This window comes from Salarias fasciatus, chromosome 4, assembly GCF_902148845.1.
Source record: "Salarias fasciatus chromosome 4, fSalaFa1.1, whole genome shotgun sequence".
In the NCBI taxonomy this organism is placed as follows: domain Eukaryota; kingdom Metazoa; phylum Chordata; class Actinopteri; order Blenniiformes; family Blenniidae; genus Salarias; species Salarias fasciatus.
This window is the reverse complement of record NC_043748.1, coordinates 10293760-10308525: the sequence shown is the minus strand read 5'-3', so window position 1 is coordinate 10308525 and position 14766 is coordinate 10293760. Positions and strand designations below refer to the sequence as shown.

General features: G+C 49.1%; 1 protein-coding gene across 3 annotated transcripts in view; it reads right to left on the bottom strand.

Moving 5' to 3' along the window:
* The window catches only part of clcn7 (chloride channel 7), a 29509-nt gene that overhangs the window by 4390 nt on the left and 10353 nt on the right, over positions 1-14766 (bottom strand). Inside the window, exons 20-25 of one of the 3 annotated variants that reach the window (XM_030089392.1) lie at positions 14605-14690; positions 14322-14463; positions 14172-14231; positions 13881-14057; positions 13699-13779; positions 12369-13607 (exon numbers count right to left, since the gene is read on the bottom strand). In XM_030089392.1, coding sequence (XP_029945252.1) covers positions 13521-13607; positions 13699-13779; positions 13881-14057; positions 14172-14231; positions 14322-14463; positions 14605-14690 — 633 coding nt within the window. In that variant the 3' untranslated portion in view covers positions 12369-13520. Of the gene's footprint in view, positions 1-12368; positions 13608-13698; positions 13780-13880; positions 14058-14171; positions 14232-14321; positions 14464-14604; positions 14691-14766 lie in introns of those variants that run through there. The other 2 variants (XM_030089394.1, XM_030089393.1) reach the window with 2 other exon arrangements.

Below are 14766 nucleotides of genomic sequence, written 5' to 3'. Positions count from 1 at the left end.
CGTTGGCGGGGAAGGAGCCCGAGCTTGTGAGGGAGGTTGAGAGGTACCGGCTAGATATAGTCGGGCTCACCTCCACACATAGCCTGGGCTCTGGAACCCAACCTCTCGAGAAGGGCTGGACTCTCCACTTCTCTGGCGTTGCCCGCAGTGAGAGGCGGCGGGCTGGTGTGGGTTTGCTTGTAGCCCCACAGCTCAGCCGCCATGTGTTGGAGTTCACCCCAGTGAACGAGAGGGTTGCATCCCTGCGCCTTCGGGTCGGGGATAGGTGCCTCACTGTTGTCTCGGCTTACGGGCCGAACAGCAGTGCAGAGTACCCGGCCTTCTTGGAGTCCCTGGGAGGGGTGCTGGACAGTGCTCCGACTGGGGACTCCATTGTTCTACTGGGGGACTTCAACGCCCACGTGGGCAGCGACAGTGAGACCTGGAAGGGGGTGATTGGATCGCACGGCCTCCCCGATCTGAACCCGAGTGGTGTTCTGTTATTGGACTTCTGTGCTAGTCACAGTTTGTCCATAACGAACACCATGTTCGAGCACAGGGGTGTCCATAAGTGCACTTGGCACCAGGACACCCTAGGTCGGAGGTCGATGATCGACTTTGTTGTCGTGTCATCTGACCTCCGGCCGCGTGTTTTGGACACTCGGGTGAAGAGAGGGGCAGAGCTGTCGACCGATCACCACCTGGTGGTGAGTTGGATTCGCTGGCGGAGGAGGAAACCGGACAGACTTGGCAGACCCAAACGTGTTGTGAGGGTCTGCTGGGAACGTCTGGCGGAACCCTCTGTCAGCATGGCTTTCAACTCCCACCTCCGGGAGAGCTTCTCTCATGTCCCGAGGGAGGCTGGGGACATTGAGTCCGAGTGGACCATGTTCTCCACCTCCATTGTCGAAGCAGCTGCTCGGAGCTGTGGTCGTAAGGTCTCCGGTGCCTGTCGTGGCGGCAACCCCCGAACCCGGTGGTGGACACCGGAAGTAAGGGCTGCCGTCAAGCTGAAGAAGGAGTCCTATCGAGCCTTGCTGGCTCATGGGACTCCCGAAGCAGCTGACGGGTACCGGCAGGCCAAGCGAACTGCAGCCCGAGCAGTTGTGGAGGCAAAAACTCGGGTCTGGGAGGAGTTCGGGGAGGCCATGGAGGAGGACTATCGGTCGGCCTCGAAGAAATTCTGGCAAACCGTCCGGCGCCTCAGGAGGGGAAAGCAGGTCTCCGCCAACACTGTTTACAGTGGAGGTGGGGAGCTGCTGACCTCAACTGGGGATATTGTTGGACGGTGGAAGGAATACTTCGAGGACCTCCTCAATCCCGTCGCCACGTCTTCCGTGGAGGAAGCAGAGGCTGAGGTCTCAGAGGTGGACTCGTCCATCACCCAAGCTGAAGTCACTGAGGTGGTTGGCAAGCTCCTCGGTGGCAAGGCACCGGGGGTGGACGAGATTCGGCCTGAGTACCTTAAGTCTCTGGATGTGCAGGGACTGTCTTGGTTGACACGTCTCTGCAACATCGCGTGGCTGTCGGGGACGGTGCCTCTGGATTGGCAGACCGGGGTGGTGGTCCCCCTGTTTAAAAAGGGGGACCGGAGGGTGTGCTCCAACTATAGGGGGATTACACTCCTCAGCCTCCCCGGGAAAGTCTATTCCAGGGTACTGGAGAGGAGGATCCGACCGATAGTCGAACCTCGGATCCAGGAGGAACAATGCGGTTTTCGTCCTGGCCGTGGAACAGTGGACCAGCTCTATACCCTCCATAGGGTGCTCGAGGGTTCGTGGGAGTTTGCCCAACCAGTCCACATGTGTTTTGTGGATTTGGAGAAGGCATTCGACCGTGTCCCTCGTGGTGTCTTGTGGGGGGTGCTCCGGGAATACGGAGTCCGGGGCCCCTTGTTAAGGGCCGTCCGGTCTTTGTATGACCGGAGTAGGAGTCTGGTCCGCATTGCCGGCAGTAAGTCGGACCTGTTCCCGGTGCATGTTGGACTCCGGCAGGGCTGCCCTTTGTCACCGGTTCTGTTCATAATCTTCATGGACAGAATTTCTAGGTGCAGCCAGGGGCCGGAGGGGTTCCGGTTCGGGAACCACAGGATTTCATCTCTGCTTTTTGCAGATGATGTTGTCCTGTTGGCTTCATCGAACCCGGACCTACAGCATGCACTGGGGCGGTTCGCAGCCGAGTGTGAAGCGGCAGGGATGAGGATTAGCACCTCCAAATCCGAGGCCATGGTCCTCGACCGGAGGAAGGTGGCTTGCCCCCTCCAGGTTGGTGGAGAGACCCTAGCCCAAGTGGAGGAGTTCAAGTATCTTGGGGTCTTGTTCACGAGTGGGGGACGGATGGAGCGTGAGATTGACAGGCGGATCGGTGCAGCGGCTGCAGTGATGCGGTCGTTGTATCGGTCCGTCGTGGTGAAGAAGGAGCTGAGCCGAAAGGCGAAGCTCTCGATTTACCGGTCAATCTACGTTCCCACCCTCACCTATGGTCATGAGCTTTGGGTCATGACCGAAAGGACAAGATCCCGGATACAAGCGGCCGAAATGAGCTTCCTCCGTAGGGTGGCTGGGCGCTCCCTTAGAGATAGGGTGAGGAGCTCAGTCACCAGGGAGGAGCTCGGAGTAGAGCCGCTACTCCTCCACATCGAGAGGAACCAGCTGAGGTGGCTCGGACATCTGTTTAGGATGCCTCCTGGACGCCTCCCTAGGGAGGTGTTCCGGGCATGTCCCACTGGGAGGAGACCCCGGGGAAGACCCAGGACACGCTGGAGAGACTATGTCTCTCGGCTGGCCTGGGAACGCCTCGGGATCCTCCCAGAGGAGCTGGAGGAAGTGTCTGGGGACAGGGAAGTCTGGGCATCCCTGCTGAGACTGCTGCCCCCGCGACCCGGCCCCGGATAAGCGGTAGAAAATGGATGGATGGATGGATGGATAATTGACTCAACATGGACATACACTCGCTCATCTGTTGTCCCAGATGATGCAGGTAGCCCTCGACAGCATCCAAGCGTTCCTTGGGTGTGGCAGGGCGACTCTCTGCTGGGTCTGGGGTCTGGCCGGATCGTTCTGTCATGGTGGGAGTGCCGTTCTACCAGAAGAAGTAAAAAAATAGAATATTAAGGCAAAAACACGACACAGATTTTATTTTGAAGTCACTTATTTTGGAACACATATCGCGTTTCCTTCTGGGCACCCGACTTGCTTCTGTCTGAATTGACGCGGTAGGGCTCCGGCATGCGGAAAAATATGATCTTTGCGGAAAGAGACCCGAGCTCCGCAGAGGCTCCGCAGCTGGACCACGGCCGGTGTGCATCACGGCATTGATTTTAATGACTACGGATTAGCTGCGGTGTCCGGACCGGAGCCATTCCGCAGCCGGGCAGCATCCAGTGTGCATCGGGGGTTGAATAGGCAGGCAGGGTGGCAGTCCCCAGCTGACTGTAATGAGTAATCAGCAGAACCCAGGGAGACTGGGACTGCCCCCAAGCCTGCCAGAGCAGAATCCTGACAAAAGTAAGGATTGGTTTAATAAACAAAAGTGGGGCGTTGGCAGTTTGATAAAAGCAAATCCCATATGAATTAATACTGGATACTTTCAGGTGATTCCTGTTCAACTGACCATGTGATTCATCCTCCGCTCCTCTTCAAGAAACAGCTGGTTCTCAATGTTATCATAGTCCAAACTCTGGAATGAAAAACACACTTGATGAAGAATGAAAAATAATTCAAATCACTGATTTAAAACCAAAAGGATCTTCACAAATGATGACAATGTGATCAACTCTCTGTGGATGTTCATCTTTTGACTTCAGCTTAATCAATTTCGGCAACCTTCAGTCAGCGCAAGCATGTACTGAGAATAACCGGTTTCTAAGGTGTCCAGTGTGCTTAATGACATTATTGCCTCCACATGATGTGCTTTTCTAGTTGTGTAACAGGGCAATGTAACAGCTCCACAACTTCAATCAGCTTTCATTTAAAAACATGTTCAGTAAAATCAAGGATTTTCCAGAATGGAGCGAGTGGCTTTACCTCATGTTTAAGAGACAGCAGCTTCTCGTTGTGTGGGATCTCCTTGGGTCGCCCCCTGAGAGAGTCCTGTCGGGATAAACACACAACAACCGGGGTGATAACACCGATGCTTGAACACCTGTGAGAAACAGGAGCTTAAAGTCACCACTGACGTCCGTTTCACTTCAAGACAAGAGGAGTAGGTTTTTTTGGGTAGGTTTTTTGGAACTTGCATTAAACTTTTGCACAACTTTATCCCTGACCTGTCTCGTTTGTTTGTTGTTCTTCAGCTGGACTTATTTGGCAACTTCTGAAGGCACTTTTGGGGTATGAATACTTGCATACCACATTTTTCAGTATTTTTTATTTTTATTGAAGTAAAAAATCTGGAAACCATTTTCCTTCCATTTCACAATTGTGTGGCATATTATCTATCACATACAATTTCAATAAATTACATTTATGTTTTAAGGCCTGAATTTATAAGTTGGGAAGACTTAAAGAAAGATTCATTGTTTTCCTGAGAACTAAAGTCATAATGAGTTCATGAGCGTCAGGGTTTGATTTATTTACAAACTTCAAACCCGCTTCCATGTCTTGTTATTTATGTTTTGGGATTTTGAAAATGGAGCAACACAACAGGTCGCACCATTCGGCAAGACTTCAAAACCTCAAAGGTTCAGGCCATGTTGAACAGTTACAGTTATTCTTATGGACTTGTTCCTCACATCGAAAAGGTTTGGAAGATAAATCAGGAGCTTGAGTTCAGCGCATTTTCAGATTTTTTTTTTTTCTTAATGAAACACGTTCAAACTATTTTCTAGATAAACTGTTCAAAACAGAAGCACGTTTCCCAGCGATCTGAGTATTTAAAGTCAAAACAAACATTCCCACCAACTTCATCCCGAGCACCAGACTACAAATCCGCCACTCTAAATGGTTAACAACATGATTTAATATCATTACCGTGCCCTACCAATCACCCCTATCAGTGTCAGCAGTGAGTCTCTGTCCTAAAGCAAGCAGTGCCATAAACTCATTATATTCGTATTGCTTGATGGAATTATAAATCAGCAGCAGGAGTGGTCCCTGGTGGGGTGCGTGGTATCCATAAAACCTGTGCTTGAACATGGCAGCCGCACACGGTGTCATAAAGCGTGTCTCAGTGTAAAGACCCTCCCAGGGTTTGACTATGCATACCCACAATTCCCCTCAAACAGGAAAAGCTTGATAAAATGCTCAGCAGGCGCCGACCAAGGACCAGTTATGCTTTTATCTTTATAACTCGATGGTGCAGCGCAGTGCTCAGCTGAACCAGTACATCACCCGGCGCTACAGTCGCACCGAGGTGTAAGTGTTCCTCCTGGAAATAGTCGGTCTCTCTTCAAAACAAAGCATGTTAATAAAGAATGCAAGCTCAACAGACTGAAGACATCTGATGTAAAAGTAAATGTTGGCCTTTTAAAATGCATTTCACCCTTAAAAGAGGTTGTTTTTTTTAACTTGTGATGGAATATATATTTTGATTTTATGAAGGTTTCACTGGTGAGATTATTTACCAGAAAACGTGAATGAATCATTGATTGTCCCCAAAGCAGCAACACCAACATCTTCACCAGTCCTAAGCTTCAAAGTGTTTCTGAATGATAAATAACTTTAATGTATACAGCATGTTTTCATCACTTTAGTAAATCTTAAATCACTTCGCACTATAAATCCCATTCATCTATTCTCTCTCTCTCTCTCTCTCTCACACACACACACACACACACACACACACACACACACACACACACACACACACACACACACACACACACACACACACACACACAAAGCACAATACAGTTGCCATAAACTCTCTTTTTTTTCATTTTGTTTATTTATTTATTTATTTTTTGTCTTTCCATGATGGCAGGGGAGGCACTGCCACCTGTGACCGCACGTCACTGCTGCGTTGTGCGTGTTGGACATATTTGTGTTCTGGAAATTAATTTTCTTTGCTAGCCTATTTTTGTCTTGAATTTAGCTCTTTTCTTCTTTTTTAACCTATTTGTGTCTTGAAATTATCTTCCTTTTTTTGTGTGTTCTTAATCTATATGTGGACTGGAAATTAGCTACTAACGTCCACTACTTTGCTACACCTTGTTCTAAACTCTCCACCCCTCGTTCTAAATTCAGGGCACCCTTGTCCGTAGCTCAGAGTCCCTCACAGACCCGCAGGAAGGTGAAGAAGGGCATGGTGGACTGGATGGCCTTGGCTTTTCCCTTCTGCTCGGCATCTTCACTGCTCATCTGCCACTTGCGGAACGTGGCAGCTGAGATCAGTTTCCAGTCGTAGAAGACATCAAACAACATCCGCAGGAAGTTTCTAGGGTGACCAAGGGACTCGTTGAGAGCCTGAAGGGCATAAAGCGCCTGCAGCTGTCGCTCATCGTCGGACTCCAGGTATTTTCGTAGGACTGGCAAGCTCGTCTTTAGGACGACCGTGTCCACGAGACAGCTGGCTTCAATATCATTCACTGCGGGCTGATACACTGCCTTCACCACAGCTCCCATGAAGGAGGACGAGTTCAGCTGACATTCTTCCACATTGGCCTGAAAAAGAGATGAACACAACGGCTCTAAAGGCTCCGCGGCCTCCACCAGCTCCACTAGCGCCACTGGTTGCATCAGCTCCACCTGCTTCCCTGGCTGAACAGGCTCCACCGGTTCCACTAGCTGAATGGACTCCGCTGGTTGCACCGGCTCCACCTGCTCCACTGGCTGAACAGTCTGCACCTGTTCCACAGCTTTCACTGGCTCCACTCTGATTTCCTCCATGGGTGCTTTTTCTCTGGCCTCTCTTTTTCTCTGTTTCTTGGCTCTCTTCTTCTTCATTATCGACAATGGCTCCTCAGAGTTACATTCAGCTGGCTCCAGCGGTTGCACCGGCTCCACCGGCTCAACTGGCACCACTGGTTGAACCGGCTCCACCTGTTCCACTAGCTGAATGGGCTCCACTGGTTGCACCAGCTCCACCTGCTCCACTGGCTGAACAGGCTCCACCTGTTCCACGAGCTGAATGGGCTCTGCTGGTTGCACCGGCTCCACCTGCTCCACTGGCTGAACAGTCTCCACCTGTTCCACGAGCTGAATGGTCTCCACTGGTTGCACCAGCTCCATCTGCTCCACTGGCTGAACAGTCTCCACCTGTTCCACGAGCTGAATGGTCTCCACTGGTTGCACCAGCTCCACCTGCTCCACTGGCTGAACAGGCTCCACCTGTTCCACTAGCTGAATGGGCTCTGCTGGTTGCACCGGCTCCACCTGTTCCACTGGCTGAACAGGCTCCACCTGTTCCACTGCTTTCACTGGCTCAACTCTGATTTCCTCCATGATTGCTGTTTCTCTGTCCTCTCTTTGTCTCTGTTTCTTGGCTCTCTTCTTCTTCATTATCGTCCATGGCTCCTCAGAGTTACATTCGGCTGGCTCCAGCGGTTGCACCGGCTCCACCGGCTCAACTGGCACCACTAGCTGAACAGGCTCCAGTGGTTCCACCTGCTCCACCTGTTCTCGCTGTTGCACTGGCTGAACGGGCTCCACTGATTGAACCGGCTCCACTGGTTCCACCTCTTTCACTGGCTCCACTCTGATGTCCTCCATGGGTGCTTTTTCTCTGGTCTCTCTTTTTCTCTGTTTCTTACCTCTCTTCTTCTTCATTATCGTCCATGGCTCCTCAGAGTTACAATCATCCGGCTCCAGCGGTTGCACCGGCTCCACAGGCTCAACAGGTACCACTGGATGCACCGATTCCACCTGTTCCACTGGCTGAACAGGCTCCACCTGTTCCACTAGCTGAACAAGCTCTAGCGGTTCCACTTGCTCCACCTGTTCTAGCTGTTGCATTGGCTGAACAGTCTCCAGCGGTTCCACTGGCTTCACGGGCTCCAGCGGTTCCAATGACTGAACAGGCTCCACCTGTTCCACTAGCTGAACAGGCTCCAGCGGTTCTACTTGCTCCACCTGTTCTAGCTGTTGCACTGGCTGAACAGGCTCCAGCGGTTCCACTGGCTTAACGGGCTCCAGCGGTTCCAATGGCTGAACAGGCTCCACCTGTTCCACTAGCTGAACAAGCTCCCGCGGTTCCACTGGCTGAACATTCTCCAGCGGTTCCACTGGCTTAACGGGCTCCGGCGGTTCCACTGGCTGAACAAGCTCCAGCGGTTTCATCTGCTCCACCTGTTCTCGCTGTTGCACTGGCTGAACGGGCTCCACTGATTGAACCGGCTCCACTGGTTCCACCTCTTTCACTGGCTCCACTCTGATTTCCTCCATGGGTGCTTTTTCTCTGGCCTCTCTTTTTCTCTGTTTCTTACCTCTCTTCTTCTTCATTATCGTCCATGGCTCCTCAGAGTTACAATCATCCGGCTCCAGCGGTTGCACCGGCTCCACAGGCTCAACAGGTACCACTGGATGCACCGATTCCACCTGTTCCACTGGCTGAACAGGCTCCAGCGGTTCCACTGGCTGAACATTCTCCACCGGTTCCAATGGCTGAACGGGCTCCAGTGGTTGCACTGGCTCCATCTGTTCCACCTGCTTCACTGGTTTCAACGGCTCCACTGGTTCCACCGCTTTCATGGGCTCAACTCGGTTTCGCACCATCTCGCTGGTCTCACTGTGTCTCTGCTTTATATCTGTCTTCTTTCCAGCACTGTCATGTCTGGGTCTTGTGGGGGGAGTAGAGAGCTGAGACAAAGGCGCAGACTGCAGCACAGAGTCTGGTTTGGGGCCAGCGGTCTTGGAACCTCTTGTTTCAGAGTTGCCAGCTGGAGTCCATCCACGACATCCCCTTGCCCATAATGCCAGCCCCTGTGGGCGCAGCTGGATCGTCTCATCCAACTGTGGCTGCTTTGACATCTTAGGGGTCTCACGAGGGATGAAGAGCCTGGTGGAAGCAGTGGAACTGGTTTCTTCATTCTGGTACTGAGAAGTGACCGAGGTTCCTGCTTGTCTCCAGTCATCATTGGAGAACAGCTGCTTCATGATTTTGAGCTGCTCCTCCTGTTGCTCCATCTCAGCCTCTTTGTGGACCTGGACGATGGTCTTTGGGCCCTGGTCGGCCTTCCGAGGAACCCAGTTTTTCTCTTTTAATGCCACCACGTCCTGCAGCATGAAGCGGATTCGTGTCGACGTCTGGCGCTCCTCGATCAGTGTTGTCATCTGGTTGAACATCTGATCCATTTTTGGCTTGGCTCTGTTAGTGTCGAGCTCTTTGCCGACAGTCGCGAGCAGCGTGCACAGCTGCTCCAGCGAGACCTCGTCCTGCTTCTTTAACAGCTGGAAGGTACAGCTGAAAATAATGGCCACCGTCAACATCTTCAACTTGAAGAGTTCCCCAATGAGTTTGGCGAGTCCGACTGAGCGCCTCCAAGCCTTGTTCTTCACATCCTCCAGCTCCTCCTGAAGCTGCTCACGCTCTGCGGTGGATGCAGCAGAGTCAAGCTTCACCTGCTTCCTCTGAACCACCGCATCGTCACTTCTCTCCGCATCGAACTCCTTCTGGCAGCGGTTAAGCAGCAGCCTGCGGAAGGTCACGGGGCTGCCGGCTTTATCGGCCATTTGCACCGTCATGTGGGCAAGGCGGTGGCACAGCTGGCCGTACATGACGGAGAAGCTGGGCTCGTCGATGGCCTTTTCAAAGATCAGGTCCACCACACCTCTGAGCCTCTCCTCTGAGTCGATGCTCAGCTCCGGCACCTGCTCCACCAGCCGGTCGAACCTCTCCGGAGTCAGTTTATTCAAGATGGCCCACACGTTCCGCAGGAGGCCCTCCGTATGCAGAATTTCTGGATCCTTCACAGGGCAGCTCCTCTTCATTCTGGGTCTCCAAGCGTTGTTGCACTTGTTGAGTTTATCATCCTTCAAGCAGACGGTCTGAACCTCAGCTTCCTTGGGCTGTGACGACAACAGGACACAAATAGAGAATACAGAGTTCATGTTAGCAGAAAAAAAAGGCAAAATCGTGAAGGCAAACAAATACAAATATTTACAAAAAAAATATGACGTTTGAGCGTCATTCAAGTGGCTAAAAGCTGCTGGAAATTAAAACTAATCATTTTTGATGATTCTAGCATAGGTCAATAATGAATTTAGAGGTATATCTGATGGCACAGTTGCAGCATGAGTTAAGAAATACCTCACTGTTAAATTAAGGGCTCATGAATGCTGTAGCTTGACTGGTCTAGTATTAGTCCTAAGTTGTATTTCCAGGTAAACATTTACATGTCATAATTGTGTTTGTAAGAAATGAATGTTCTTGTCTTACCTGTGGGTTGCAGGCCTGGTGCGTCTCTGAGGAAGCCATATTTGGCAGATATGAATTGTTCATGTTGAACCTTCTGTGGTTAAACTGTTCACAGTAAGGCTTGTAAAACGTTTGAAAATAGCAAAAAGTCTGTAGAAGACAACAAAAGCTGAAGATCTTCTGCAAGCTGAATTCGCTCTGTGAATCAAATACAAGTGATCTCAAGCTAGGCAGATACAAACAAGTTCTGGGCTTTGAGTTAAACTATTCACAGTAAGCCTTGTAAAACGTTCGAAAATCGCAAAAAGTCTGTAAAAGACAACAAAAGCTGAAGTTCTTCTACTCGCTGAATTCGCTCCGGGATTCAAATCCAAGTGATCCAAAGCTAGGCAGATGCAAACAAGTAGCTCTGATCTTCTGATGAAGACAAAAGGCTCCTTTGAAGTGGCGGTCACTATGGCAACCAATAATGATGTCATAGCTCAGAGCAGTGGTGGCTGGTGACATCGTTTTTTGAGGGGGGGGGTGCGGAAATTACCTTGGAGACAAGTTGATGCTGCAAACCTAGCCACTTTAATGTCCATGCAGTTACAGAGTTAGGAGGAAATAAAAACTGAGTATGTGTATATGATCAAACATTGTCATCTGTTTTGTTTTGAAGAAATGGTATGTCTGCCACACCCACAGGTCCATTGTTCACTGCATTGGTCTTTGCAACAATTACACGATGATTATAAAACTAGATAGACAGAAAAAAATTACTTTGCTCGGCCCCGCCGGGCACCACACACCCGGGGCGGGCAGAGCCAAGAGCCAAGAGCCCAGGGCCCAAGAGCCCAAGAGCCAACTACCCCTCACTGTCTCGCTCAAGGAGATTTTGCAACCTTGGGATTGATGCACTTCAAACTGAGAAACATTTGGCTCGGCGTGAATTATTACCTGAGACAAGTCTGCACCAAATACGCCTGGTCAAACATGTGTTCGGATTAGATTCTGTGGAAAAGCAGGGTCTTTAAACTTTAAAGGCGTTTATCTGCTCTTCATGTGGAAATAATAATCTGAGTCTTTTGGAGCCTTTTCATCTGTAACCATCTGATTGAGTCAGACTGAGAGTGACTGAATAACCCTCATGTTAATTCGCCGTGGTGGTAAAATGGTGTCGCCGGGCAACAGTGAATGAATAAACACAAAGGTGCTTGTCAAGCAATGATGGAATACATAAGTATGGAGGTAATCGGGGGTGTAATCACATTTATTGGAGGATGAGGGAATGACTGGGTTGCTGTCAGGTGATGAAAATATATGAAAAACTTGTCTTAATTTATTATATATTTATTTAAGAGTGCAATAACTCAAACCCACACAGTGGACACACGCGAGCAAACACACCCATTAGTGAAGTGTGTGGAACTAAGGTTTTAGCAGCAGGTGCTCTATGGAGCACTGCAGGTTATGAGCAGGCAGCATTAACAGCAACACTTGAACCACTCATGACACTTGTATTAGTTTTTGTTTGGCATAACTTGCTGAATTCCTGATGCTTACCTACGTCAACTGGCTGGATGCTTTAAATTTCTAAAACCTGCATGAAATACGATTGTTTTACTTTCAAGGACTCCAATAGGATGCTGGTTGTAGGAGAGCAGTAAAAGAAGGAAAAAGGAATAAATGCACAGCATGTAACGTATCATCTGTCCACCAGGTGGCAGGATGCGCCAACTCTTCCATGTAACTTGGATCAAAAGTATCTTTTTCAAAGCATAGATGTAATTTATCAGTCACAACAACTAGCCATAGTATTTTCAATGTTTAGTACATTGAAAACTCAGTGAAGAGTATCACAGTCTTGGTAAGTGCATCATGATTTTCTCACTTTTTCCACACACTGATCAACAGTCCTTTGAGGACATTTAATTGATATTTCCATCACCACATTGCTCTACATCTTTCACTTCTTCGTAACTGCTCTACTTTTTTGAGCAACTAATATTCGAAATGGACGCTGATACACATAAGACATCTCAGATATAAACTCAACCTTCAAATGAAAACTTGTGCACTGGTCAAGTAAACATGCACGCACAGTTCAATTGAATTCCATCCGTTTTAATTTATTTCACAAAAGGCAAATCCAGTGCTTATAAAATAGAGCCAGGTAGATATTTGACGTCGACACTCGCACAGCCAAGTAGAGAGGGAACAACAGAGACAATAATCAAAGTGTGAAGACAATGAAGTGCATAAAACAAGTAATACTGATCACTGGAGAAATGTTTGGTGTGCAAAAAAAAACCCATTCGTCAGAAAATATGACTCTGATCCGTACATCAATAAGTTGAAATGGAAGGTATGTAGTAAACAGGTTTACATTCATATAGAGATGTATGATGCTGATCAATCATATGAGAGTGTTAGAAGGTCGGAAAATAAATATTTGTACCTTTTAGAGTACCGTTCTGCTTGTCATTTATGGTGCATGGATATGAGAAGCTAACAGAAGGATCTGTTTTAAACTCGAAAGGTTATCTGGAAGGCAGTACAGTTTCTTCAGGTACTCAAAACCAGAGCATAGAATAATGGGATGTAAAACCTAAACACCACGCTTTAAATTAAAATAAGTAAACAAGCAACAATAAATAACCTTCTTACAGTGCAAAACTACACAAACACACAAACGGGGACGAAACTCCACTGGTCAGAAACATTCTCTCAGCATCTGCCTTTCAAAGAAAGTAACTTTAAATATCCGTCGTGGTTCAGTGGCAGGATGAAAAGCCCTGCGGTTTTGATTTAATAACAATAAGCTGATCACAACATTTCAATAGCATCCAGCTACACAACTTCATCTGAGAGCTAACTTCAAGTCTGTGAGAAGAAAGTTTGGAGTTAATAAGACAAACCAGTGTGTGAATGGCTTGACGATTAAAAAAACAGGGCAGAAATTGTTCTGTTGAACAACTGGGAAATAAGGATTTCACTTTCAGGGATTCCTAGCTTTACATGCCGAAAAGAAAATGAAGGGAAGGTCTGTAAAACTGTCGTAAAAGCTACAATGACCCTCAAATCCATTACTTTAAGGTAAGCTGGTCAATAATAGTAAAAAGTTGTAGAAATCCTTTTGGAGTAGTAATCTCACTCAGAGCGAGCAGAGCAGAGACCTCTGGGACCTTGGGGGTGTCCTGCGAGGCTGCATAGCTGGTGAAGGACAGTTTGTGAGGCATCGGGCGGTCACAGTCTGTGTTTCCGGACTACGTCTGAGCCAGCTGCAGCTCCTCCAGTCCGTGTTTGCCCAGGTGATACCTGGCCAGATCTTTCCTGGTGACAAGTCCGATCACCTGAAGGGTCACGAAGAAATGCGTCAGGATCACATCCAGCGGCAGACGTGTGACGGGCGGAGAAAAAAAAACAAAAACAAACCACGCCTACCCTGTTCTCGTCATCCACGACCACCAGGTGTCTGAGTCCCAGGGCTCTGAACAGCTTGAACACACGAGGCAGAGACGTATCCTGTACACAGAGCGACAACTTCACTGACTGACACTGATGTGGGAGTTTTGGGAAACATTTTAAACTCCCTGTGAAAATCAAACCCCGGGAAGTGTCTCTACCTGCGGTACGGTGTAAGGCGTCGGGTTCATGAACTCCCTCAGGTCCATCATGCACTCCCGCTCGTCCTGAGACACGTGGATGCTCTGGATCGGGGGGAAGCGGGGGTAGGCGTCCCTGAAGTCTTTCAGCTGAAGCTTCCTGTGAGTCAGGCGAGACCGGGCCAGCTCCACAAACACCTGCCAGGAGCGAGGGAGGATTAGAGCGGCAGATTCTGTTGGATTCGCCACATTGAAGAATCCGCTCTGCTTCTCACAGAGGAGACACAGGGAAACAGTCGTCTCTGATGCTACCTTGTGCTTAAGCAGAACGATGAGCTGAGACCGGAGGATGAGGCCGCAGAGTTTTGCCGGCTGTGTAGGAGAGAGAAAATCTGTTTTTCATACAGTGTGTATCAGTGTGTTGTGACACATTTTGAGGTTTGTATTTTGCGGTGCACCAACATTGCCACCCTCATCATTTTCTGTAACCAGCTCGACCACGGGGAAGCCATTGTGATTGGTCGACGTGTTGCTCAGTATGTCCACGATGGTTCCGACTTTCTCCAGTCGGTTCAAGCAGGTGACCGGAGAACTCATCACCTCTCTGGATCGCAATGAAAAGAACATAACAAAGAAGATCAAAGAATCTCAGTCAGACGAACCAGTCGGGACTGAATTACACATTAGCCATAAGTCATGAGGCTCGAATGAAAATCCCGCAGTCAACAAGTCAGACAGGACCGACCTGGCAGTGAGCCAGTGGGAGGTGGCAGGAGCCTCCCAGTGCAGGAAGGGAACGCTCTGCAGCTTGATGTGGATGTCATACAAGCCCTGAAGGAAGAACAGCAAGTAAAGAAACATATATTACCATTTTCATCGCATGATATACCTGAGAAAGGAATGAACT